This window comes from Pipistrellus kuhlii, unplaced genomic scaffold (genome assembly GCF_014108245.1).
Source record: "Pipistrellus kuhlii isolate mPipKuh1 unplaced genomic scaffold, mPipKuh1.p scaffold_m20_p_8, whole genome shotgun sequence".
NCBI classification, from domain to species: domain Eukaryota; kingdom Metazoa; phylum Chordata; class Mammalia; order Chiroptera; family Vespertilionidae; genus Pipistrellus; species Pipistrellus kuhlii.
This window is the reverse complement of record NW_023425584.1, coordinates 25,203,922-25,230,306: the sequence shown is the minus strand read 5'-3', so window position 1 is coordinate 25,230,306 and position 26,385 is coordinate 25,203,922. Positions and strand designations below refer to the sequence as shown.

At 42.3% G+C, this 26,385-nt stretch overlaps 2 protein-coding genes across 8 annotated transcripts in view; both read left to right on the top strand.

Annotated features, from left to right (window-relative positions):
* Positions 1–26,385, top strand: part of LOC118711012 (protocadherin alpha-C2) — a 109,352-nt gene that overhangs the window by 51,804 nt on the left and 31,163 nt on the right. The window contains exon 1 of one of the 7 annotated variants that reach the window (XM_036423891.2): positions 22,978–26,030. The exons of the other annotated variants lie outside the window; for them this stretch is intronic. Within the exon in view, the coding sequence (XP_036279784.1) occupies positions 23,466–26,030 (2,565 nt within the window). The 5' untranslated portion in view covers positions 22,978–23,465. Of the gene's footprint in view, positions 1–22,977; positions 26,031–26,385 lie in introns of those variants that run through there. 7 annotated transcript variants of the gene reach the window in all.
* On the top strand, positions 2,278–4,947 carry PCDHAC1 (protocadherin alpha subfamily C, 1). Its single transcript, XM_045576370.1, has one exon. The coding sequence runs from the start codon at positions 2,278–2,280 to the stop codon at positions 4,750–4,752; it is 2,475 nt and encodes an 824-aa protein (XP_045432326.1). The 3' UTR covers positions 4,753–4,947.

The window sequence follows — 26,385 nt, the reverse complement described above, 5'->3', positions numbered from 1 at the left end:
TTAAAATAAGGAAATGCAAATATTAACAAATTGAAGCAGACAATTAGTTTTGGTTCTGAAATTTAGTGAAGAATAAATTTAATTTGTATCAGTTATTTCACATCCCAATGAAGATCCTCAAAGATGGCTATACCTATGACTCTACCTAATACTTCAATGTGCTGACATGCTTCCTGCTTTAATTTTATCCAAGACTTGATGTCAACAAGTTTTTGGTTCCTTAATTTGGAAATACAAGTTGGATAGGGGCGTTTACTGCTTATATTACCTTATATTGCAGCCTACTCTTCTTCCTTGGAAGAGATAAGAGATGAGTTTGTGATGTTCCGGGGAGGTGATTGGTCTCTCCCACCCTCGCCATTTTAACCAGCAGTTAAAAAGTTATTTTAGAAATATTCAAACATACACTAGAGTGGAGAGAATGATGTAATTAACCCCCATGTATGCTGCATTCAGTTTCAATAATTAACAACATTCAGGCAGTTTTCTGGTCAGAAAATAGAATTCCCTGAAAGCTTCATTCTTGATTTGTAGTCAGCTTTTGTCTTTCAAATTTTCATTCTTAAGACTTTGAATACTGCAGCTGTATTAAAAGAAGGATTTGGTTGAGGAATTCAGTCTTTTTTCAGCTCGCCTCCATCTCAGGAAAAACCACTGGTTGTAGGGTGCTAGATAGAATTTGGAGGTATTATTTGTAGCTCACAGATGGTTTTTTTTTTTTTTTAATAGAACTGAACGCTATAGACTTAATATGCAAAAGACTGGCTCAAAAACAAAGATGAAGGCCTTGCTGGGTAGCTCAGCTGGGTTGGAGTGACTTCCTGATAAGCCAAGGTTGCAGGTTTGATCCCAGGTCAGGGCACATACAAGAATCAACTAATGGCCAAAACCGGTTTGGCTCAGTGGATAGAGCATCGGCCTGCGGACTGAGGGGTCCCAGGTTCGATTCTGGTCAAGGACATGTACCTTGGTTGCGGGCACATCGGGCACATCCCCAGTAAGGGGTGTGCAGGAAGTGCTGATCGATGTTGCTCTCTCATCGATGTTTCTAGCTCTCTCCCTCTCCCTTCCTCTCTGTAAAAAAAAAAAAAATCAATAAACTATATTTTAAAAAAAGAATCAACTAACGAATGCATAAATAAGTGGAACAAAAATCAATGTTTCTCTCTCAAATCAATAAGTAAGTAAAAAGAAGAAGATGGAGCAAGTATAGGCATCTAGCCTGTTCTTACCCTGCCTCATTGCTGTTTTCAAAATATTCATGGAGTAGTTTCCACTCGGGACAGTATCTCAGTACTTCCTCTCTCCTCTACTTCTCACGTCCTGTTTGGGAATGAGTTGTCCACCTTTTTGAATGCCTGATGCTTGGTATTGACTGGTTCCTGGCCTCCTCTCCCTCCGGGGCGCTAGCACACACTCCCAGTAGGGTCTCCTGGGGAAAGAGAAACTGCTGACCCGCAAAAAGCTGAACATAGAAGCCGTAAGCCGTGAACTCTCCCACTTTGGTGCTTCACAAAGCGAGAGTCGGGAGGAAGCTTTAGGGAGGTTACTGCTCCCCTTGCTGGATGCCTCTGTTTACATCTTGGAGGCCCCTGGGGTTAGGCGGAGATGCCGGAGAGGCTTTAACCTGCGCCGTGAGGCTGGGAATCCAGCACGGAATGCACCACAGCACTAGGACTGGGGCTGCTGTTTTTCCGTAAGTCTCGAAGGGGTGTTCGTTCACGGTTCCGCCTCTCCTCATCTCCTCAGGGAGGTTCCTCTCGAAGTTCCGCGCTCACGAGGGCATTTAGGGGGTCCGTGGTTCCCGGACTGAACGCTCCGCTGTCTAACAGATGGCGAGAGAAGCCCACGGAGCCTAGTCCTGGTGACAAGCTGGCTTCAGGCGGAGTTTGTGGAGGCTAAGGCCGGGGCGGTCCCGGAGCCTGGTCCTAGGAGACGCCGATTAAGGGAAGCTGTGTTAGGTTCTCAGAGCGATTTCCTTGCCTGCAGGGCGCCCGCTGCCTGGATACCGCGCGCGGTCCCAGCGGGCAGGTTCTGGGGACGGCGCTTCCTCACTTGGGCCGGTTACGTCGTCTCTGCACCCCTAGGCGGCGCTGCGCTCCTCCGCACACGGCCCGCTCCGCTTCCCCAGACGGCTGCCAAGCCTGGGCTCTAGCCCGGCGCGCTCCAGCCAGCCGGTCCCGGGCAATCCCGGTACCCAGAGGGCGGGACGTCGGCGGTCTCTGCACCTCTAGGGAGTGCGGAGCATGGTCCCGGGCCATCGCTGGCGGAGCGAGGATGCCAGCAGGGAGGGTGGTGGGCTGGAGGGCGGCGGTGCTGTGGGTGTGGGTCTCCTGTGGCTGTGCCGCGGGACACCTCGAATACTCGGTGTCGGAGGAGACTCCGCGGGGCGTGGCCGTAGGCAATGTCACCGCGGATCTGGGGCTATCCGCGGCGGTTCTGTCCTTGCGGAACTTTCGCTTCCTTCCCAGCCACAGCGAGCCCTACTTCAGGGTGGATCTGGCCAGCGGTAGCTTGGTGGTCCGGGAGCCGGCGGACCGCGAACAGCTCTGCGGGGCCAAAGCTCCCTGCGTCCTGACCTACGAGCTGGTGCTGGAGGACCCGCTGGAGCTGCACACGATGCGCATCCACGTCCTGGACGTCAACGACAACGCGCCTCTCTTCCCTGCCCGCGACGTGCAGCTGCACATCCCCGAATTCCTGGCGCCGGGGGCCCGTTTTACCCTCCCCCGTGCCCAGGATGCCGACGAGGGGAGCAACGGGGCGCTAAGCTACAGTCTGAGTCCCAGCCACCACTTTCGCCTGGACGTGGGGCCGCGGGTCAACGACAGCAGCGAATTCCCAGAGCTGGTTTTGGAGAAAGCTCTGGATCGCGAGGTACGAGCCACCCACCGGCTGGTGCTCACCGCTCACGACCGCGGGCGGCCCGCGCGCTCTGGGGACGCGCAGGTCACCATCACTGTGGTGGACACAAACGACAATGCGCCTGCATTTGAGCGCGCGGTCTATCGCACCAAGGTGCCGGAGACTGTACCCCACGGTACCTTGTTATTCCGAGTTCAGGCCTCGGACCCGGATGAAGGCTCCAACGGGGCAGTCCGGTACTCCTTAAGCAACAGCACGCAGGCAGAGCTGCGGCACCTCTTTCACGTGCACCCTAGGAGTGGGGAGGTGCAAGTAGCGGCTTTGCTAGGTCCTCCGGAAACGCTGCTGGAGGCGTATGTCGAGGCGAGGGATGAAGGCTCCTTCGGTGGTCTAGCCAGCACCGCCAAGTTGCTGGTGGAAGTGACCGACGTGAACGACCACGCCCCGGAGGTGAGCCTGCTGACTCTCTCCAGGCCAGTTCCCGAGGGCACCGCCCCGGGCACAGTGATCGCTCTCCTCAGTGTAAGGGATAAGGACCTGGGTCCCAATGGCAAGGCCATCTGCAGCCTATCCAGCGAAGGCCCTTTCAAGCTGAAGGCTTCTTTGGACAATTACTACAGTTTGTTGACCGATGGGCCGCTGGACCGGGAGCAGGTCAGCGAATACCAGGTCCTGATCACCGCCTCAGACGGTGGCTCGCCACCGCTCAGCTCCCGCAGGACCCTGACCGTGTCTGTTGCTGATGTGAATGACAACACACCAAGTTTCCCTCAGCCTCAACAGGAACTTTTTGTGGCCGAAAACAATGGCCCCGGAGCCTCTCTAGGCCGCGTGTTTGCCCAGGACCCAGACGTAGGGAAGAATGGCCTTGTCTTCTATCAACTGTTGGATATGATCTCTGAAGGGCAGACAGCCGCTAGCTTGGTGGCAGTAGACTCATCCAGCGGGGCCATCACTGCCAAAACTTCCTTTGACTTTGAGCGGCTCAAGGAGGTTCACTTTCTAGTGGAAGCCCAGGATGGGGGCGTTCCTCCCAGAAGTGCAACCGTGACTGTGAACTTGTTTGTGGTCGATAGGAACGACAACGCTCCAGTCATCTTGTTTCCTGTGACCAGAAATGGCACCGTCCCTGTGGAAATCGTGCCCCGCTCTGCCAGAACTGGACACTTGGTCACAAAAGTAGTAGCAGAGGATGCAGACAGTGGCTCCAATGCCTGGCTTTCCTACCACATTTCCCAGGCTTCCGACTCTAGCCTTTTCAGAATTTCGGCCAATATGGGGGAGCTCCGTACTGCTCGCTTAGTCCTTCCCACGGATGCAGTGAAGCAGAGGGTGCTGGTCGTGGTTCGGGATCATGGAGACCCACCGCTCTCCTCCTCTATCACACTGGGGGTGCTGTTGAGCAACTCTGTTCCCCAGGTCCTTCCAGACTTTGAAGATGCCTGGGAAACAGGAGGATACCTTTCTGCCCAGAACCTGTATTTAGTAATTGCTCTGGCCTGTATTTCCTTTTTATTTCTGGGCTGCTTACTTTTCTTTGTGTGTATCAAATTGAGCCAGAGCCCAGGTCATGGCTCTCAGAGCTGCCGTTGCTCTCCGGAGGAGCTGAGGAATGGAAGGAGGGTGACTTTGAATCCTTGCATGGCATCAGCCACAATAGATGTCACTACAGTGGAGAGACATTCTCAGACCTATCTCTATTGGGCCTCCCTGGGACTTGGTTCTGATAATAACAGTTTGCTGTGGCGTGGGGAGTACCGTGCTGCTGACCTGAGAAATCTGGCCACTGAGGTAGGACTGAATTTGCCAATATCCTGTATTCAGATTCGGAATAGGAAAGATCACGTAAATGTCAATGCCATGGTAAGTAAATTTTGTGGGATTTGATTTTCTTAGCCAGGAGATGACTGGCAGATGTTTTTAAATGTTTATTAGATGATCCTTTGGCAACATTGGATGCATTGAGTTGAACACTCCTGCTTAGTACTCCTTGTGCTAAGAATTGTTGGAGTATGAAAGTATTAAAAGACTGTTCTTGACCTCAAGGAGATTATAGTTTATTTTTGAGAAACAAGGGTAAGAAATTCAAACCCATTAAAGAACAACAAGAGTAATATAGCATAAAGATATAAAATAAGAAGCACCAAAATACCTAGTATAGATAATAAATGACCTGAAATGTTTTTAAATCATTCCCTTTAGAAATTTCTTTAAGAAATTACTTAAAACATATATTCCTTCATTCAAAAATTATTCTGAGTAAAAAATATGTAAGACATTTTTATACCTAAAGTGGGAATGAAAAGTATGTGAGTTTTTTGCATAGTACAAGCTTAATATCATGGAAGATGAAACATTTATTTAAACTTTACAATATATGAGTAAAAATGATGACAACCTAAAAAGATGTAAAAATAAATTGCAATGGATGTTCAAAGTTGGGAGAGAGAGAACATGAGAAAACATGTGGGCATGGTAGAGGGTTCAGAGAAGTCTTTGTGATAGAGATGGCATTTGAATTGATTCTTGAGTGACATACCATTTAGTAAAATGCAGCACAGGCTGCACTTTACATGAGTGCCTTTTTGGCAAAGTAGTCTTTTTTGAGAACAATACTTCACAACATAGCTAATAGCTTCACATATGGTATGAGTAAGTCCATAGAAATTACAAGCATGTCTCAGGACACCTATTTGTCATGATAGAAAGATGATGGCATTATTATGTATAGGACTTGACAACTTTTTGTTTGTGTTTTATTGATATACTAGAGAGCTGGTACACAAATTCGTGTGCAGGTGGGGTCCAGCCAGGCTGAATGGCCAGGCTGGCCTGGGGAGGGGCTGAGGGTGGTTGACAGGCTGGCCCTGCCCCCTGGTCAAATTCCCAGGACAATTTGTATATTGGCCTTTTATTATATAGGATTTCACAAGGAAGATGAATAATTATTATGTCAAAATCGGGTGTTTTCGAAGGTACACTTACCATTCAAAGTCCATTCAACTTACTATTCTTATTATTTTAGAAGCCAATATACTTAGAAATAAATAAATACGATATTTGAATATTTAATTATTTAAATACTTCCATTTATCTTTAGTGCCTTTTGGCATTACAAAACTTTTTAAATGGAATGGTAATTGCGCTAGCAGTTTTACAATATTCTTTCTAACTTCTCACAGAAATCATGAATAGAAGGAAAGGTGTGCAGAAATTAGAGGGAATGGAAGATCCTTGTTTTACTGTTTCAGGTTATAAGGGGAAAAGTGGGTTATGTTATTTTCCTTCAAATAATGATATTAATTGCAAAAATAGATTTATACCATTATAATTTTGCATATTTAATATTCTCACAAGATATAATAAAATCCAGTACATATGATATGATAGTAAGTACTTGCTGAATGAATAATAAATTTGTGCATATATGAATTGGATGTTAACACTGTTCAGCATAGAAGGAAAAACTTTAATTTATGCTACATGTATATATATATATATATATATATACTATAATATATAGATATATAGATATATATACTATTATCTATCTATTATCTATATATACTATTATGTATATATAGATATATATACTATTATCTATCTATCTATCTATCTATCTATAGCTAATAGTTTAAAGATCCTCTATACTAATAAAAGAGAAAGATACAAATTGACCATACCTCCACGAAGCTTACCAACAAATCAGGAGTGAGTAGAAATCTTTGGTGGGTTAATTTGCATATGCATATGCAGACACTGAGTGGCTGGAGATAGCCATGGTGATGACACAGATGTTTTCACCACCTCAGCTGCTATATGGGCCTCTGGGCAGTGTGAGAAGGCAGAAAGGCGCCTCCTGGCTGGAGGGAAGGCAGTGCTGGCAGCCAGGGGAAGGAAAGCCCATTCTTGCACAAATCTTCATGCATCGGGCCTCTAGCTTTTATATAATAATGAAACAACATAAAGGCATTTTATGATTCTAAAGCTAACATGAAAAACCTCAATGCTGTATTCTGTGGATAACGAAGTGATTAGTAAGAATGCACATCATTACATGTGAAATTTGCAATGAATTCAAATTAAATGCAATTAATTTAAAGGGAAAAATTGATGCATAAATGTTAATGTTTCAAGTATCAAAGCACTTAATGCACAAACTCTCACCATTTATTTCTTTTATTTCATTTCTTTCTGTAACAAAGAGAGATTTGGATACAAGTAATGTTTATGAAGTTTGGGGGTCAGGACTGGTTTGAGAAACACAGTTTGATTAGACTCAAAAGGCAATAAAAATAAGTGATAGAAAAAACAAATGGATCTGGAAGTTAGAAGGAAAAACAGCTACTTAGAAGGAAAACTATACCTGTCCCCATGACAAAATTTTTACTAATATGAGTGATTAAGTATCAGAAATATACTACACATGCATGCAGGAATATTGTGTCACCCCATTCATCCAGTGGAACAGTCTTTTCCATCTTTGTTGATATTGCACTTATCAAACAGTACATTGTTTGTGGGTTGGATATTTCCTGATATATAAGGAAAGTGTGATGCAATAAAACATGGGTAAAGTAACTTGTATAAAGCTGGAGTAATAATTTTAATGTGTGCCTGAGTCATACAGAATCATATTGATTCATGTGCTTATAGTCTGTTCAAATTCTAAGCTTTTCTATCTTATTTTAGTTTAAAATACTAAAATCTATCAGTTTAAGAAAGTTCTGAAAAGATTTATATTTATGCCTTTTCTATTGATAATATTTAACAGCTATAAAGAAAATTGGCACACTGTGCAACAAGCAGACAACATGTGTCTCATGTCAATTTTTTTTCTGTTAAGATTCTTGATGAACAATTTAATTTTTTTAGATAGTTATCTAAGATGGTGCCTCTGAGATAGAAATTTCTACTTAGAATTTAAAATCAATGGCACTGGAAATGCCATTGGCACTGGAAATGGCACTATTATTTTAGATAATATTTTGTAACAAAACACACAGTGGTGTACAACTGAATTCATATTTGCACCTGAACATATATTTTTAAAGTATATTTTTATTGATTTCAGAGAGGGAGAGGAAGAGAGAGATAGAAACATTAGTGATGAGAGAGAATTATTGATTGGTTGCCTCCTGCACCTTGGATTGAGCCTGCAACCCAGGCATTTGCCTTTGACCAGAATTGAACCTGGGACTCTTTGATCTGCAGGCTGACACTCTATCTACTGAGCCAAACTGGCTAGGGTGAAAATGATATCTTGAACATACCAGTGTTATATTAGTGTATTGTTCTTCTAGAATTATGGTGTTTCTTTTGCAGGATATAGAGCATATAAGATATTTCCTCTTTGCAGTGTCATTTATTAACAAGTGGTAGAAAGTTTTTGTTTGTGTTTTTATTTGTTAACAATATTCCATAAGTAGACTTTTCCATAGGCTAGTTAGATGTTTCCTTATATTTATTTTAACTCTGAAGCTGATAACCACACGTTGAAAGTCCTGTAAGAAAGCATGGCATATGAAATATATTCAGATTTTAAAAAATACCATGTAGATAGTACAATAGTATTTGTTGTATAATAGAGAAATCTCAAATTATTAAAAAGGAAGAAAAGGGCATTATATAACTGAGTGGACAGAAAGAAAAAGTAATTCCTGGGAAAAGTGTGAGTGGCAAAGTTTTAATAACACGTCTGATAATATTAATGACCTATTGATTTTTGTTGTCTTCAGTATTTGCAGTAGAGGGAAACAGTAATATTTCAAAGACTAAAAACACTTAGTTGTGTTGGGATAAAGGTGGACTAAATCGCTAAAAGGTTTTTACGTTGCTCAAATGCATATGACATGAATATCAGAAATAACATTTGGCAGCACGTCAAGTGAATATGGATCACAGTCTAGGATTTCAACTAAAGTATTATGGGAAGACTTGTGGGCAAGGATTATTCTATAAAATCTAAAAGTAAACGATAAAAGTGATTACTCATGTTGTTCCTAATTTTAATTTATGAGATGAGGATGGTTTGGGATATTAATAAATTAATTACATGTCTCTTTTATACTGCATTTATGAAGAAGAATTAGGATAATAATTTTCTCCTAAAGCTTTATAAACACAGAAGGTCATTATACATTTATTTGGAACTTACCTTGGAACCTAGAAATGCATATGTAATCACAAAGTCTTCTGAGCTGCAGAGAAAGAGAAACACCTTTGTATCTCCCCTCAAATTCTTGGTTGTTCCCAGAGCCATCTGGTTGCCATCTACATTTATACTATTTTCATAGCATAGCTCTAATGATAGACCCTCAGAAATGTACTCTCTGAACTCAGGTGCATTATGCTTATTCATTAATCTATTTGCACAAAGAATACAGCTATTTTATTTAGACCAAAACACTGTGCATACAAAATAAAACCAACCAATTAAGATATGTTATAAGTGGACTTTTGCATCTATATTCATCACTTGAGATTGGCTTGCCATTTCCCTTTCTTATGAGGGTTTGGTCAAGGTTATGCTGGCCCTATTAAACAAATTAGAAGTTTTTCTCTTCTCTAGAGGACATATTTGCTCAGATTGGTGAGATTTTTTTCTTAAATATTTATTTATTTATAATATTAAAATATATTTTATTGATTTTCCACAGAGAGGAAGAGAGAGGAATATCGATGAGAGAGAACCATCGATCAGCTGCCTCTTGCACACCCCCTACTGGGGATGTACTCACAACCAAGGTACATGCCCTTGACCGGAATCGAACCTGGGACCTTTCAGTCCGCAGGCTGACGCTCTATCCACTGAGCCAAACCGGTCTTGGCACTTTCTTAAATATTTAGTGATATTCATTAGTGATACTCTGTGTACTTTTAAGTTTTGTTTTTGGGAAAGATTTAAATGATGATATCACATTTCTTTATTAATAAAAAATTTATTCATCTTCTTATTCTTTTTTTTTTCTATAAATTTTGTTTCTTCAGAAATAGGTTAGTTTTATCTAAAATTTCAAAGTTTGTTCTCAAGTTGTTTATAATGTCCTCTTGTAATCTTTTAAACATCTGAAGATCTGCAGTAATATTTTCCTCTCCAATTCTGATGTTAGCTATTGTCACCTCTCATTTTTCTTGTGTGTCCAATATGCTACCAAAAATGACCCTTGAGTTTTTATTTATTTATTGTATTTTTCATTTTAAAAATTCTAGCAATTGTTGTTCACATCTGCTATGAAATTTTTTTAATCACTTCTTGCTCCCTTTAAATATGTTCAAGCTTGCTTTTTAATTCTTTAAGTGTATTAGATCTCCATCTGATAATCCTAGAGTCTAAAGTCTTCAAGAATGTTTCTCCTGTGTGCTGCTTCAGCTGGCTTTTGATCACAGCTCCCTGTTTCTATGTGTGCCAGATTTTATTTTTGACTTGTGATGATCACTAACCTGAAAATAATATTTGCCAGGATATCCTGAGATCTTGAATGAAATTGCCTTCCTTCAGGACAGATTTTTATTTACATGTGAATACTACCAGTTGTAAACCACTTTAAACCAAGTTCAAGACTTGAGGATCTTTGTCTACTTGCACTACCGTGTATACCCAGCTGAAAATCTGCAGGATGTACAGTTTATAGGATTTTTTTACTTTTCTATTTTCCTTATGTCCTGGTTGGTGCCCAGTCAAGCTCCCCAGCCATTCTCTGGGCTAGAGGATAGGTGGATTTCGTTTTGGTATAACATCACTTGCAGAGTGTAGTCCTGGGGTTCCCAGTTAATATAGATACTGTAAGACTCCTTTATCTCAGTGTTTCCCAACCTTCTCTCATGATGAGAATCACCTGGTGGAGTTGTTAAAACACAGATTCCTGAATCCCAACTAAGAAGTGCTAAACTAGAATTTTTGAGAACATATAGGTAAAATTGCATACCTAACTTAGTGCTCTGTATATAAGTTCTGTCTTAGAGCACTAGTTAAGTATACAATTTTACCTATATGTTCCCAAAAATTCTAGTTTAGCACTTCTTAGTTGGGATTCAGGAATCTGTGGTTTAACAACTCCACCAGGTGATTCTCATCATGAGAGAAGGTTGGGAAACACTGCTTTATCTCATGGTATGTCCTGGTCCTTAATTTTTATCATCCCCCTTCAAGTTCTGAACTTACGTCCAACTTTGTGTCAGCAAATAGTTTTAGAACAAAAAGGAAGTTTAATATTCTGATCACCTCTCTGTGTTTAAATTCCCACCAGAATTTGTCCTCACAGTTCCCCATTATCTTGTCAGATTTTTCAGTGCTTTTAAGATAATTGTTTTAATATTTTATCCAGAATATTTAGGTGCTTTCAGTAAGATGGCTGCTCTGAATAATTTAATTGCCATTACCTGAAATTCCCTATCATACAGTTTTATCATCAGCAGATTACATCTAATTAACATAGAAATGCTTCTATGTATGTTTTAAAATTTTTCCTTTGAAAATAGCAGTATCTTAATTTTATCCCAAAGCCTGATGGGGAGATTTAAATCATATTATTAATTTTAGAAAACAATGATTCAGAGATCATATTTACTATGAAATACTTAGTCCCTGAACCAAGAGAGCATACACTTTCTGTAAAACATTCAGAGATAATAAAAATGTATTTGTAGCTTTACTTGACATAAAACAATTTCTATATTTCTCTAGTCATTCTATTTAATGTATTTTTTAGCACAAGTCACACAAAATGTGGAAACAAATAATTTATAATCCATAACAAGATATCCAACAACAAACAAGTCAACCATCAATTATGATATAATCAGTTTTGAGGTATAATTGAAACAAATACATACTCTCCAGGAAGCACAGAAGGGAAGCAACTGATTTGGCATGGTGTTTGGTGAAGAGTGGGGCAGGTAAGGAAATCTCTCCATGTAAGATGTCTGTTTAGCAGAATGCTAATGGACAATTTAGGAAGCATGGAAATAGAGTTGAGAATGAACATTTCAGGCAGATCAAAAACCCTAAAGGCCTACAGAATTGAGAAGGCATAAAAAAAGTTGAAAATTGATTTTATTTGACCAGAGCATGTTATAAACATGTAAGGAGGGAAGAAGCTGAAGCTAGAAAGCTACATTAGAATCAGGTTAAGAAAATTCTTCATTGCAATGCTTAGGATTTTAAATTTTTACCATGAAGAAGTAGGGAGCCAGTAAGGATGAAAAAATATCTAAAGATAAATTTCCCATTAAAGAGTACCACATTACCATTGCAGACATCTTTGGAAAAGAAATTATGCGTAACCCCAATATCCAAGTACAGTTACAAATATATGTTTCTATGGCTTCTTTAAAAAAAACCCCACAAAAACATGTTCCATGTATATTTTTAAAATTAGTTGTAATTATATAGAAACTAGAGGCTTAGTGCATGAAACTTGTGCACTGAAGGGGGGTGTCCCTTAGCCCAGCCTACGCCTTCTTGCAGTCCAGAGGCTCTTGCAGTCCGGATCCTTTGCTCCTTACCACCCGCCTGCAGCAGGCAGCTCCTGCATTGAGTGTCTGCCCTCTGATGGTCAGTGCACATAATAGTGACTGGTCACTCCACCAGTCATTCAGTCCTTTGATCAATTTGCATATTAGGGTTTTAATATATAGGATATATTGTGTTTCATTATAAAGTTAATTTATCTTTATTATAGAATACTAGAGGCCCAGTGCACAAAATTCATGCTTTGGGGGTGGAGGGGTTGTCCCTCTGCCCAGCCTGCACCCTTTCCAATCTGGGACCCCTTGGGGAATGTCCGACTGCCAATTTAGGCCCTGTCTCTGCAGGCCTAAACTGGCAGTTGGATATCCCTCTCACAATCTGGGACTGCTGGTTTCTAACCACTTGCCTGTCTGCCTAATTGCCTAACTGCCCTCCCCTGCTAGCATGATTGACACCTAACTGCTCCCCTTTGCCCAATCACTCCCAACTGCTCTCCCCTGCAGGCCTGGTCACCCCCAACTGCCCTCCACTGCTGGTCATCTTGTGACCACTTGGGGGCGGCCATCTTGTGATGACATGGGGTGTGGCCATCTTGTGGCAGCCATCTTGTGACGATGTGGGGGTGGCCATCTTGTGATGACGTGGGGGCGACCATCTTGTGATGTGAGGGTATGAGGGTCAATTTGCACATTTTCTCTTTATTATATAGGATAGTGAAATTTAGGAAAGCATCTACATTTTTTAAAATATATATATTTTATTGATTTTTTACAGAGAGGAAGGAAGAGGGATAGAGAGTTAGAAACATCGATGAGAGAGAGACATCGATCAGCTGCCTCTTGCACACCCCCTACTGGGGATGTGCCCGCAACCAAGGTACATGCCCTTGACCGGAATCGAACCTGGGACCTTTCAGTCCACAGGCTAATGCTCTATGCACTGAGCCACACCGGTCTTGGCAAGCATCTACATTTTAAATTCATGCTCTTTCCTCACTAAATATTGTTAGATAAGGTCTTATGTTATTATAAACTCTTTATCAGCACAATTTTAATGACTACATACATTCCACTAATGATATTATTATAATTTGAATTATTTCCAGACTTAAAAATATGGATACACAAATTGTTTACATTAATATATATGTGCATTAAGAATGGTGTACTATGATAAGAAAAATGAATAATAAACTACAAAAACAGACCTCACACAGAAATAAGCATTTATATAGGAAAAATTAGTAATGGCCCAAATGAAGACATCCAAACTTACTAACAATATAACAAGTGAAAATAAAAAGACTTTTTTCCTGCCAAGCCAGTGTGGACCAGTGGTTGAGTGTTGACCAATGAAACAGGAGGTCATGGTTTGATCCTGGTCAGGGCACATGCCTGGGTAATGGGCTCTATCCCCAGTAGTGGGTATACAGGAGGCAGCTGATCAATGATTCTCTCTCATCATTGATGTTTAAATCTCTCTCTCCCTCTCCCTTCCTTAAAATATTAAAAAAGAAGATATTTCCTCATTCCTATAAAGATTGGTAAAAATTATGAAAACTGACAATACTCAAGCTTAAAGTTTTATAAAATAAACACTTGCAATGAATGTGAAATTGTAGACCCTTTGAAGGAAGCTTGATAATACCTATTAAAATTTAAATATACACTTGGATCCACAATTCCTATTATGCATGGATCCTACAAAACAATGCCACAGTATATAAACTAAAAGTACTAAGATGATTGTTATAACATTATATTATAGGAAAAATTTGTAAACAACATAAATGTCTAAGGGAATTTGTTTTTTAAAATATTATCTATAGCCCTAGCTAGTTTTGCTCTGTGGATAGAGCATTGGCCTGTGGATCAAAGAGTCCTGGGTTCTACTCAAAAGGTCCTGGGTTTGATTCCAGTCTAGGACATGTACCTTGGTTGCAGGCTCCTACCTGGCTTGGGCCCTTGTTGGGGCTTGTGCAGGAGACAACCAATTGATGTGTTTCTCTGACACGGATGTTTCTCTCTGTCTTTCCCTGAAATCAATAAAGATATTTAAAAAATAATAAATGTTATCTACAGTTGTTCACTTTTCTTATCACTCTGTGTCAATAAAAATTCCAATGGGATTATTATTTTACCTTAACATGACAACCTTCTTCCCTAAAACTTACCTCTAAGAATAGCATCAGAAAGTGGACATGTTTCTTTCTTTCTTTCTTTTTAAAAAAATATATTTTATTGATTTTTTACAGAGAGGAAGGGAGAGGGATAGAGAGTTAGAAACATCAATGAGAGAGAAACATCAAACAGCTGCCTCTTGCACACCCCCTACCGGGGATGTGCCTGCAACCAATGTACATGCCCTTGACCCGAATCGAACCTGGGACCTCTCAGTCCGCAGGCCGACACTATCCACTGAGCCAAACTAGTTTTCACAGGACATGTTTTCTTTTAGAATGTAGTGCAATTGTCTGGTCCTAACTTATCTCTGCAATTTAGATTCTGACAGTATAAGTTAAGGCAATGTTTTTTTCTTTATAAAGCCTGAGATTTCAAAATAACAAAAAAATAGAGAAAAGGTAAAAATAAATGAGAAATACAATGCAATAACATATTACCCAAAGGTTAGGTTCCAAAGTAAGTACGTATGGTGAAATATACTTAAGTAATAATAAGCTTGAAAAATCACATAAATGTTTCCAAGTACAATTTTCCTAGTTGCATTGGTACAACTCTACCAGGAAATTATTGTGTACACTAAAGCTTGAAAACAATTAGATTTATCTAAATCCAGAAACAATATAAATGTCTATATCTAGACATTCAAACTTTTTTTGCCTATAAGATAAATGGGAATTGTTAGAAAATTATAAAGTTCTCTTGCTTGTCTACAGGGTTTAATCTAATCACTTTTTTTCATTGGGATATAATTGACATATAACATTATATTTATTTCAAGTATACATCATATTGATTCATTATCTATATGTATCTATATCTATATCTATATATAGATATAGATATAGCAAAATGACCATCAAAATCAATTTAGTTAGTATCCATCACCACACAATTACATTTTTTTTCTTGTGATGAGAAATGTTTAGGTCTACTCCTTTAGCAACTTTCAAATAAATAATACTAGTACAGTATGATTAGTTATAGTCACCATGTTGGACATTACTTACTTATTTATGAATGGAAGCTTTCCTGACTTCCTTATTTTATGAATGGAAGTTTGTACCTTTTGACCACATTTTATCCATTTTGCCAAGTCCTCACATCCCTCTGGCAACCACCAATCTGTTCTTTGTATCTGTGAGTTCAGTTATTTGATGTTGGCTCAATAATCTTGGTGAATATGAAAAGATTTCTTTAATAATTGAATTTGATGACATACGTGAAAGCATTTAGCTCTGGGATTGTCACATACTAAATAGTAATGAATGTTTAATGAATTGGAATTTAAATCTTGCTTCATTAGATCAACATATAAGAGTTTTAAAAATAGTTATTATGAAGAAGAATGTGATTACTTGCTTCTGTATTTTCAAGTTGGCATTTCCTGTTGTAACACTATTAAATACCTCTGTGAGTCTTGTCAAAAGACTTTTGGGGTGGGGGTGAGGGAATAAGAATAGGAAATGATCAATGATAATTTTCTGTGCCTACCGCCAACCTACAATTGTCAACTTTCCAGAATTATAGTTGGCTTTTTCAAGGAACACAATATTCACCCTTGTACCCATAAAACTCACAGTCTGACTTTATCAGTGTGGTTGTTACTTTTTTAGCACATCGTCTTTGACTCTTGCAAAGCATTAATTTTTGTACTTTGAAAATTCCCTTTATCCCACAATTCCTTCTAGCTTATGTCACACTAAGTCCACATATCTTAGGAGACATAGCTGTCCAATATAGTCTATGTATACATTGATTTATGAACCAATAAATGTTTCATATACACTTGAGATTTTAAATGAGCTTATCATAATTGGATCAAAGGAATACTAGTCTAGCTTGAGAGTACTGCAGAAAACCAATCATGGAAGGCTATGATGAAATTTTAATTATAAAGGATATTGAATATCCTAGGGTGACAACTCTGTTATAATAAATGTAACATTGAATTAGAAAGGAAGTGAGATTTTTATCCAGTTTTGCCTGAAATCAACTCTGTATTCCTAGTAAACAATTGAACCATTCTATGCTTCAATTTTATGTCTTTGTTAAAGGCAATACCCCATTGTCTTGGGTTAACTGGATTTATTGGAGAATTACCCAATAGATTCAGATTTTAAAAAAACCAAAAACACGCACACCTCAAAAGCAAAGCGTTACTTGATTGGGGAGTTTTGTGTATTTTTCCCCCCTATTCACTACTGAAAAGCTGAAGTTGGTATTAACCAATTTTAAGTTGTATGTACATCAAGTTAAATGATTTAAGAATTGTTGAGACCATTATTTCAGAGATGCTGTATAAATAGAGCCAGTACTAGATTTTCCTTTTCAATTCTGTCAGTCAAGTAGAGTATGCTTCCTTTACATATGTGTGTGTGAGGTGTGTGTGTGTGTGTGTGTGTGTGTGTGTGTGTAAGAGAGAGAAAGAGACAGAGACAGACAGAGAGAGAGAGAGAGAGAATATGCAGAATATTGGATTTTCTATTTATTTTTACTCATCCCTCCTTCCTTCTCATGTTATCTGAATTTTTTTCTGGCTAATAACTACTTTCTTTCTTTCTTATTGATATTTATATAGTGAAAGTTTTATATACTTCATCTCAACAAATATCTAGCTGCAATTGTTTGTATTAAGTACATGTTTTCCTCATTTTGTAAAGCTGAGGTTTGGAGAAATTAAGCAACTTTCCCAAGGACACATAATTAATAAACTGTAGTGCCTGATTTCTGAGTCTGGTTTTATGTGAAGCGAGATTCCTTTAAGGGGCCCCTATATAGGTTCATGACCTAAGCATCAGTGTGATTAAAAACGTTGAAGTGGGATTGTGGCCTGTTATTGCCAGTGGAATTTAACTCTAGATCTTACTACCTAAAAAATGCATTGTAAAAAAATTCTGAGGTTACCACAAAATTAAATAATTTATGAGTCTTTTCTAAATAACTGCGATAAAATGAGCTTTCGTAAAGAAAGGTTTTAGTTAATAATAATTACCTCATAAAAATGTCTTAAATAACTTTTAATATTCACAGAAAACATAGTAAACCTCTACTTGGCGAATTTAGAGGATTTATACTTTACCTTATATTGTACACATAACTGCTGAAGGAATTATGTAACAAAATCTATCACAAGGAATACCTGAGTGGGATTTATATCAGAAAAGTCAAAATCATTTGTAAACCCCATTACTTAGGCAAATATTGTGAGTGGAAAGATGGTACTGAAAGAAGAGGTTGGGATATGAAATATAAATCTGTTTAGCATCATGATTTTGCTAAGGTCAGCCATTGAAAAAAACATATAGAAGATCCACCCTAGCTGGTTTGACTCAGTGGATAGAGCATTAGTCTGTGGAATGAAGGGTCCCAAGTTCAATTCCGGTCAAGGGCACATACCCAAGGTTGTAGGCTTGACCCCCAGAAGAGGATGCACAGGAGACAGCCAATCAATGATTCTCTCTCATCATTGATGTTTCTGTCTCTCTCTCCCTCTCCCTACCTCTCTGAAATCAATTAAAAAATGTTTTTTTTAAAAGAAAAACATATAGAAGATCCTATTGAAGTATTTTTTAAAAATTGTGAAAACAATCCTATATAATAAAAGGCTAATATGCAAAGCAACTGAATGGTGGAATGACCAGTTGCTAAGACGTGTACTGACCACCAGGGAGCAGATGTTCAATGCAGCAGCTGGCCCCTGGTGGTCAGTGCATTTCCACAGGAGGAGTGCCACGGGACTTGGGCCTAAGCCATCAGTTGGACAACCCCTGAGGGCTCCCAGACTGTGAGAGGGCACAGGCTGGGCAGAGGGACCCTTCCCCTGGCCCCCCCTCCCCTGCCCAAGTGCATGAATTTCATGCACCAGGCCTCTAGTTGAATATAAAATACTTAGAAACTAATAGCTTGAGACCTCTAATATAATTCTTTTTTAATTGAGGTATAATTGACATACAACATTATATTAGTTTTAGATGTGCAACATGATTTGGTTTTTTAATGATATGATTCATGATAAGGACCACATGTGTAGTGGTCTGATGCTGTATTAAAATCTCAAGAAATAGGGACATGGTAAAAAGCTTCCTGGAGATTCTGATAAATTCCTTTGCCTTTTTTTGAGATCTAGTTTCTTCATTAATACTAACCTCACTGGGCTCTTGTGAGGATTAAATGAAATAATATGTATAGAAATAGAAGGAAAACTGTTAGTGCTAAGGCATCAGGATGTAAGGAGGACCCTAAAGCCAACAGTTACTTGATACACTGAGTGTATAAACAGAAACTTTTGATCATTGACCCTTCTTAGGCAAAGGTAGAGAACTGTTTAGTTTTTTTTTTTCCCAAGCACCAAGCACAATGGTTATAGAAAGGAGAAACTATGGTCTTCTTTAGCCTGAGGTCATATCTTGGAAAATATTTCAAATCCAAGGTACTTTAACAATATCTACTTTTTTTTTTAATAGGAAAAAAAATGATTCAAATCAATGAATGCTTTGGCTAAAACCCACTTGGGAACAAGAACATTCTTTAGTGCCAACTTACCATCTTATTTTATTCTATGGCTAAAATCCCAAGAATTGCAAAGGAGAAACAGGGCCAAACAAAGTTTTCTATTAAAACAAAAGGCCCTAAGTGATGAATGAAAACTTGGAACAGGTTTTAATGGCAATACTAGAAGCCAGAAATACAAACTTTACAAATTTCTGTCATGCATGAAGTTTCAAATAGAATATTGGTAGTAATTTTAGTAAATTAGAAACATGGCTTAACCTAGGCAGTTGTTATTTGTATTTCAGAGACCTCAATCTGCTGCTGGATTGGCTTGGAAACTTAATGCTTCTCTGTCTTGAGTCATTGATAAAATGTTGAATGGATGAGATTAATGGTGGGTGGATCTCTGCAGTTACCTATTAGACTTCTCCTTCCAAATTGAAGCATTCCATTAATAAGCATTCTTTGACATTATTATTCAAACAATTATAAAATCACCTAACTATCCTGTCTTACAGTCTTTCTTTATTCATTTTGTTTGCAAGGATTCCATAGTCCATGAAACAGAAAATGTTTCATGGGTTAGGTGGGTTTGAAGATGGATCTTGAAGTCTACATAAGATTCAGAAAGGGGGAAAGAAAATAAGTTATTTCTGTTTGAGAGAAATGAACAAGTAAAAATGTAAATTTAGTTCTGTTTAAAAAACATTAATTAAGAATCTCTGGCCCAGCCAGCATGGCTCAGTGGCTGAGTGTTGATCTATGAACCAGGAAGTCATGGTTTAATTCCCACTCAGAGCACACGCCCAAGATGTGGGCTTGATTCCCAATGCGGGGTATGCAGGAGGCAACTGATGAATGATTCTCTCTCATCACTGATATTTCTATCTCTATCTCCCTCTTCCATCCTCTCTGAAATCAATAAAAATGTATTTAGAAAAAGTATCTCTGTGCCAAGTCTACAGGGCGCTGGAGATGATAGCATGTTTAGGAACTTGTCTGTACTCTGTTGCTAAAGTATTTTTTGTTAAAATATATTTTATTGCTTTTTTACAGAGAGGAAGGGAGAGGGATAGAGAGTTAGAAACATTGATCAGCTGCCTCCTGCACACCCCTTACTGGGGATGTGCCCACAACCAAGCAAGGTACATGCCCTTGACTGGAATCAAATTTGGGACCCTTCAGTCTGCCAGTGGACACTATCCACTGAGCCAAACTGGTCAGAGCTGTTGCTAAAGTATTTTCACATATCCTAAAAGGTGAATATCTTGTGAGGAAATAAATACCTTGAAGGAATACTGATGACAGAAGTCCCTTTTGCTTGATAATATAGAAAGGGACTGATTTTTGTTTCCAAACTATAGGATAAGTTCTCAAAATAATTGGGAAAGCATGACATTGGTGCACGCCCATCTTCCCCATCACCATTGACTTCCTATCTGGCATAGTTACAGGTGCTTATCTGTATTTGATACCTAAAGGGCCTTGCCATAGGTATCTGTCAACTAAGATATGGTTTGATGATGATAATAAAGTGTTGCATTTTAATAAGAATAGTAATATTATACTTGTCAGTCACTATGCAGATTATTTCATATATATCATTTCATATAATCATAATGACCCTATGAGTTTTACTTAACATTGTCTTCCTCATTTAAAATGAGTAAACTGAAGCTTAGGTTAAGTAACATGGCCAAGGCCACATAATTAGTCATTGGCAGAGGTATGGCTGACTCCAAAGTCTATGCTCCTAATCACTGAGCTATACTGCTTTGTAACAGGGAGCTCTTGAATATCCAAGGGAAGGGAATGCATAATGGTGTGCGTAGTCAAGGCATTAGCACCAATATTTGTAGACAGGGCACTTGCCAGCAGTCTAAGCAATCCCATTCCACCAACTAGTAAGATTGGCAGGAGGCTAAGTACAATAGCATGAGGATAGTGTTTGCCTTCTCGGTCTTTGAGGGAATAAATACTAGTTAAAGCTTATGACCCTGACACATCAAAATGGACAACCTGGCAGGTGCCCTTGCTGGAAGATGATAAAATGGCTAAAAGACAAGCCCTGTTTTCTCTCCAAAGATGTGACACTTGAGGACTTCCATTAAAAACACCACCAAGCCTCTATCACTTTAATCTCTTCCTTAAGTGCCTGTGATCTTTCCCGGGGCACAGGTCCATGCATGGTCAGTATCCAGTGGCCAGGTTTCTGAGTTGTGGGCAGGGGAGGCAGCAACTGTGAGGGGCTGGGAGGAGATGAGGGAAGAAAAGGTCACTCTTCCTGACAACTTACAACTTGATCCCACTTATAAGCCATTTATTTCCAGAAATAAGTGATGGGTGAAGACAAAGGCCATTTCATGAGCTTGAGAGTTTAAGGCTTTCTGAGCTCAAATTACCACAGTAAACAGAGACACAGTTACAGTAGGGACATTTTGGGAGGAAGCAGAAAGGGAGAAGCCAGAGACCTAAGAAGGAAGACAGAAATAGAATGTGATGGAAGTTGCTTCCCACTCTGTTCTCTTGAGGGAGCAAAGAGGACAAATAAGAAGCAGCAGTGATAGGAGGAAGCTGGGAGCTTCTCTAGAATACAATTGGTTAGGTTGTCAGCGAGGGTACCTGATGGGTGGGAGGAAGGGATGTGCGAGTCCAGGCCTTTGAAATCTGGGTGTCAGGATCATTGCCTTGGCCTCTTCAGCTATCCCCTCAGGAAGGAAAGGATGCCAAATGTCGGGTCTTATCCTGGCTTTGTTCCAGTTCATTGCTAGCAAATGACCCACAGAGGAAGATGCTGAAAGTGAGAGGATGCTAGGAGATGAAGAAGAGCAAGGACATTTTAGTGAGTGCTTTTTGCATGTGGGGCAATGGATTTTACACTCTGTAGAGGAGATGAGAGGGCCTGGGTAGAGGGTATGTTCAGAACAGAGATGCAGAGGCAATGACACAGCGCAAAAGGCTTCCTGTGATCCTCCTGCCTCCTTGCTCACTGAAGAGAAGTTGTCTTTTTGTTGCCTCTGCAGCCACGTATGGTGGAGTCTGAGGGGAGCTCAGAGTGTATTTATGGAAGATGAACTGCAGCTATAGAAATTGCTGGCTATTGTAAGATAAACCCCAGCCTCCACATTTTGCTTAATAACAGCGGACTTTCCACAGCAAAGCGTTAATGGAGCCCGAATTCCAGCCAGGCTCCAGAGATCAAGAGTAACTCTCTTGATTTAATGGTTTTGCAAGCTCTTGGGGACATTGTCATCCATTAAAGAAAAAAATCTAAATCACTCTGGAAAAGAACAAAGAAAATGTCATGGGTGACAAGTGAAAAATATTTGAAGTAAAATTAGGAAAAACTTGAGGAAAGAATCTCTTTAAAATTTTACCAGATCCCCCTCCCCCCACTATGATTTTTTTTTTAAAGGGGGGGATCAAATAAGAGTCTTAGCCTGCAGCTTCCTGGGGCCAAATTTTTAAAGAGAGAATTCTAAAACCTGAAATATTGTCTCTTTGCCAAGGCACATACTGAAAGGAAGGGTCATGGCTAGGGTCAGACTGAGTGCTGAATCCAGGATCCTAGTTTTAGGTTTGAAAGAAGACGGCACTCTCCCCACCTCCACCCCCCTTTGCCCTAGAAGTTGAACACATTCTGCAATACTTACGGTTTTCCAGGGGAAATGACCCCAACACTTCCCCTGGAAAACGATTAAGTATTGCAGAATAATCAACCCCCATCATTAGTAACCCCCAGCACCCTCCCCTCGCCGCCCCCCGCCCCCTCCCCCGTGCGTTTGTTTCCTTTTAATGTGGAGCCGCCATCCAGGTGCCCTACTCCGCTAAGGCCTTCCGCTTATTTTCCTAAATTGCACTTGGAAATTTTTTACTGGGGGGTGGGGAGGAGGGGAGCTGACAGCCCGAGTCCTAGAGACAACTGCTTTCCCCGCCGTAATCTCCTTACTAGACCTGGTGATCCGCGGAGGGGCCGTGCCGCCTGGCTGAGCAGGGCGGTGGGGGCGGGGAGAAGGGAGTGGCCACGTCCCCGCGGTCTGCTGGGATCCGCTGGGTCCGGAGTGCGGGAGTTGGGGCTGGAGTGGCTGGAGCGACTGAGCCGTCCGTGTTGCCGCCGCCGCCGTTCGCTATCTCGGTGGAATCGGACCCGGACCGGCAGAGCACTACCCCCTCCCCTCGGCTTCCTTTCCCTCCCCCTTGGCGGCGGTGGCTCCTGGAAGCGAAGCCAAGCGGAGAGGCTGGGAGGCGAGCGGAGGAGATGGGATCCGGGGAGTCGGCCGGGCGGCGGGGCGCGGAGCCCTCCGGAGGGCCTGCGAGGGGAGCGGCCCCCGGCGTCTGCTAGCGAGTGAGCCGCGGGGAGCACGAGCGGAGGCCGGGCCGGGCGGGCGAGGAGCACGGCTGGGGAAGCTGCTGCCTCCGGCCCTGCCCGGCTGCCTCCGCCGCAGCCGGCGGCTATGGAGCTGGCGGACAGCAGATCTGGGGCGACAGAGCCTGTCCGCCTCCAGCCGCCCATGTCCTGGCTGCTGCCGCTGCTGCTGCCGCTGTCTCTCCTGCTGCTGCTGCCGGGCCCAGCGGCCTCCCAGCTGCGATACTCGGTGCCGGAGGAGCAGGCACCTGGAGCGCTGGTGGGCAACGTGGCCAGCGCGCTGGGGCTGGAGCTGCGGCGCCTGGGGCCCGGCTGCCTGCGCATCAACCATCTGGGGTCGCCCAGCCCGCGCTACCTGGAGCTGGACCTGACCAGCGGAGCGCTCTTCGTCAACGAGCGCATCGACCGGGAGGCGCTGTGTGAGCAGCGGCCTCGCTGCCTGCTCGGCTTGGAGGTGCTGGCGCACAGCCCCGTGGCGGTGAGCGCCGTGGAGGTGGAGGTCCTGGACATCAATGACAACTCGCCGCGCTTCCCGCGGCCCGACTACCAGCTGCAGGTGAGCGAGTCTGTGGCTCCCGGAGCGCGCTTTCACATCGAGAGCGCGCAGGACCCCGACGTGGGCGCCAACTCCGTGCGGACCTACAAGCTCAGCCCCAGCGAGCACTTCGAGCTGGACCTGAAACCCCTGCAGGAGAACAGCAAGGTGCTGGAGCTGGTGCTGCGCAAGGGCCTGGACCGGGAGCAGGCAGTCTGGCACCACCTGGTTCTCACAGCTGTGGACGGGGGCAGCCCAGCCCGCTCGGGCACGGCCCAGATCTCCGTGCGTGTCCTGGACACGAATGACAATTCTCCCTCCTTCGACCAGTCCACCTACCGCGTCCAGCTTCGCGAGGACGCGCCCCCGGGCACATTGGTGGTGAAGCTGAATGCCTCGGACCCGGACGAGGGCTCCAATGGAGAGCTGGGGTATTCCTTGAGCAGCTACACGTCTGACAGGGAGAGGCAGCTCTTCAGCATCGATGCCAGCACAGGGGAAGTGCGGGTGAGTGGGGCGCTGGATTATGAGGAGGCCTCTTCCTATCAGATCTATGTGCAGGCGACTGACAGGGGTCCGGTGCCCATGGTGGGCCACTGCAAGGTGCTGGTGGACATCGTGGACGTGAATGATAATGCACCGGAAGTGGTGCTCACAGACTTGTACAGCCCGGTGCCCGAGGATGCTGCACCCAACACCGTGGTGGCCCTCCTCAGCGTCAATGACCAAGACTCAGGCCCCAACCGGAAGGTGAGCCTGGGCCTGGAGGCCGCACTGCCTTTCCGACTGAATGGCTTTGGGAACTCCTACACACTGGTGGTGAGTGGCCCGCTGGACAGGGAGCGGGTGGCCGCCTACAACATCACAGTGACAGCCAGGGATGGGGGAGTGCCACAGCTCACGTCCCAGAGGACACTGCAGGTGGAGGTCTCCGACATCAACGACAACCCACCAAGCTTCCCCAAGGACTCCTACTCCATCTATGTCCAGGAGAACAATTTGCCGGGGGTGTTGCTCTGCACTGTCCAAGCCACAGACCCCGATGCGAAGGAGAATGCAGAGGTGACCTACTCCCTTTTGGAGAGGGAGATTCAAGGGCTGCCCGTCACCTCCTATGTCTCCATTGACAGTGCCAGTGGCAACCTTTATGCTGTCAACTCCTTTGACTATGAGAAGTTTCGCGAGTTCTTCGTGACCGTGGAGGCCCAAGACAAGGGAAGCCCACCACTGAGCAGCACTGTGACCGCCAACGTGTATGTGGTGGACGTGAATGACCATGCCCCTTCCATCCTGTACCCTACCTCAACCAATTCATCAGCAGCCATTGAGATGGTGCCTCGGACTGCCTCTGCTGGCTACCTGGTCACCAAAGTCATAGCCATGGACTCAGACTCTGGGCAAAACGCTTGGCTCTTTTACCATCTGGCCCAGACTTCTGATTCGGACCTTTTCAAAGTAGAACTGCACACAGGAGAAATTAGGACTACCAGGAAGATGGGAGATGAGAGTGGAACCACTTTCAACCTGACCGTGGTGGTCCGAGACAATGGAGAGCCATCCCTGTCAGCCTCTGTGTCCATTACAGTCGCTGTGGTGGATAGAGTTTCCAAAATCCTCCCTGATACTCAGAGACGTGTTAGGGGTCCTCAGACATTCTCTGAAATCACACTTTATCTCATAATAGCACTAAGCACAGTGTCTTTTATATTTCTTCTGACAATCATTGTCTTGAGCATCATCAAGTGCTACCGCTACACTGCATATGGCACCCCATGCTGTGGAGGCTTCTGTGGAGTGAGGGAGCGGTGCTCTGCAGAACTGTACAAACAGGCCAATAACAACATTGATGCCAGGATACCGCATGGCCTCAAAGTGCAGCCTCACTTCATCGAAGTGCGAGGGAATGGCTCCCTCACCAAGACCTACTGCTACAAGGCCTGTCTGACAGCAGGCTCAGGGAGTGACACTTTCATGTTTTACAACACAGGGGCGCAGACAGGACCTGGGCCTGGGGGAGCTCAAGCAGCAGCAAATGACAACAGGCACCTCACGGGCCAAAGTGGACAGAGTGCTGGGAACCTGATTATTCTAAAAAATGAGGCTGTTTCTCAAAATGAGGTGAGATAGTAGTTGTGGGGTGGGGGGTGTCTTCCATAAAGTTATGCGTTTTTCACACACCCCTCCGGCCCCCAGTATCATATGGGTGATTTTTTTTTTTTTAAACAGGGACAAGGGTTATCTGGTAAACTGAGTATATATATATAGCACGTGTGCTTTGATTATAATCTGCTGTTTCCTCTGTAGAAAAGTAGTCCTACACAGTTGTTTTACTTTCCATTTTCTTTATAGATATCAAGACTTGACCATAACATTGCTTGGGAAAATAAGGATTAGTCTTAAATATTTGATGTTAAAATATAGCTCTGTAGAGAAATAGTATCGGCTCGAGAATAAAATGATGCTATAGTGCATA

What these genes read in the sequence shown, in the direction of transcription:
- PCDHAC1 (XM_045576370.1), top strand. Translation starts at nt 2,278, where the DNA reads ATGCCAGCAGGGAGGGTGGTGGGCTGGAGGGCGGCGGTGCTGTGGGTG.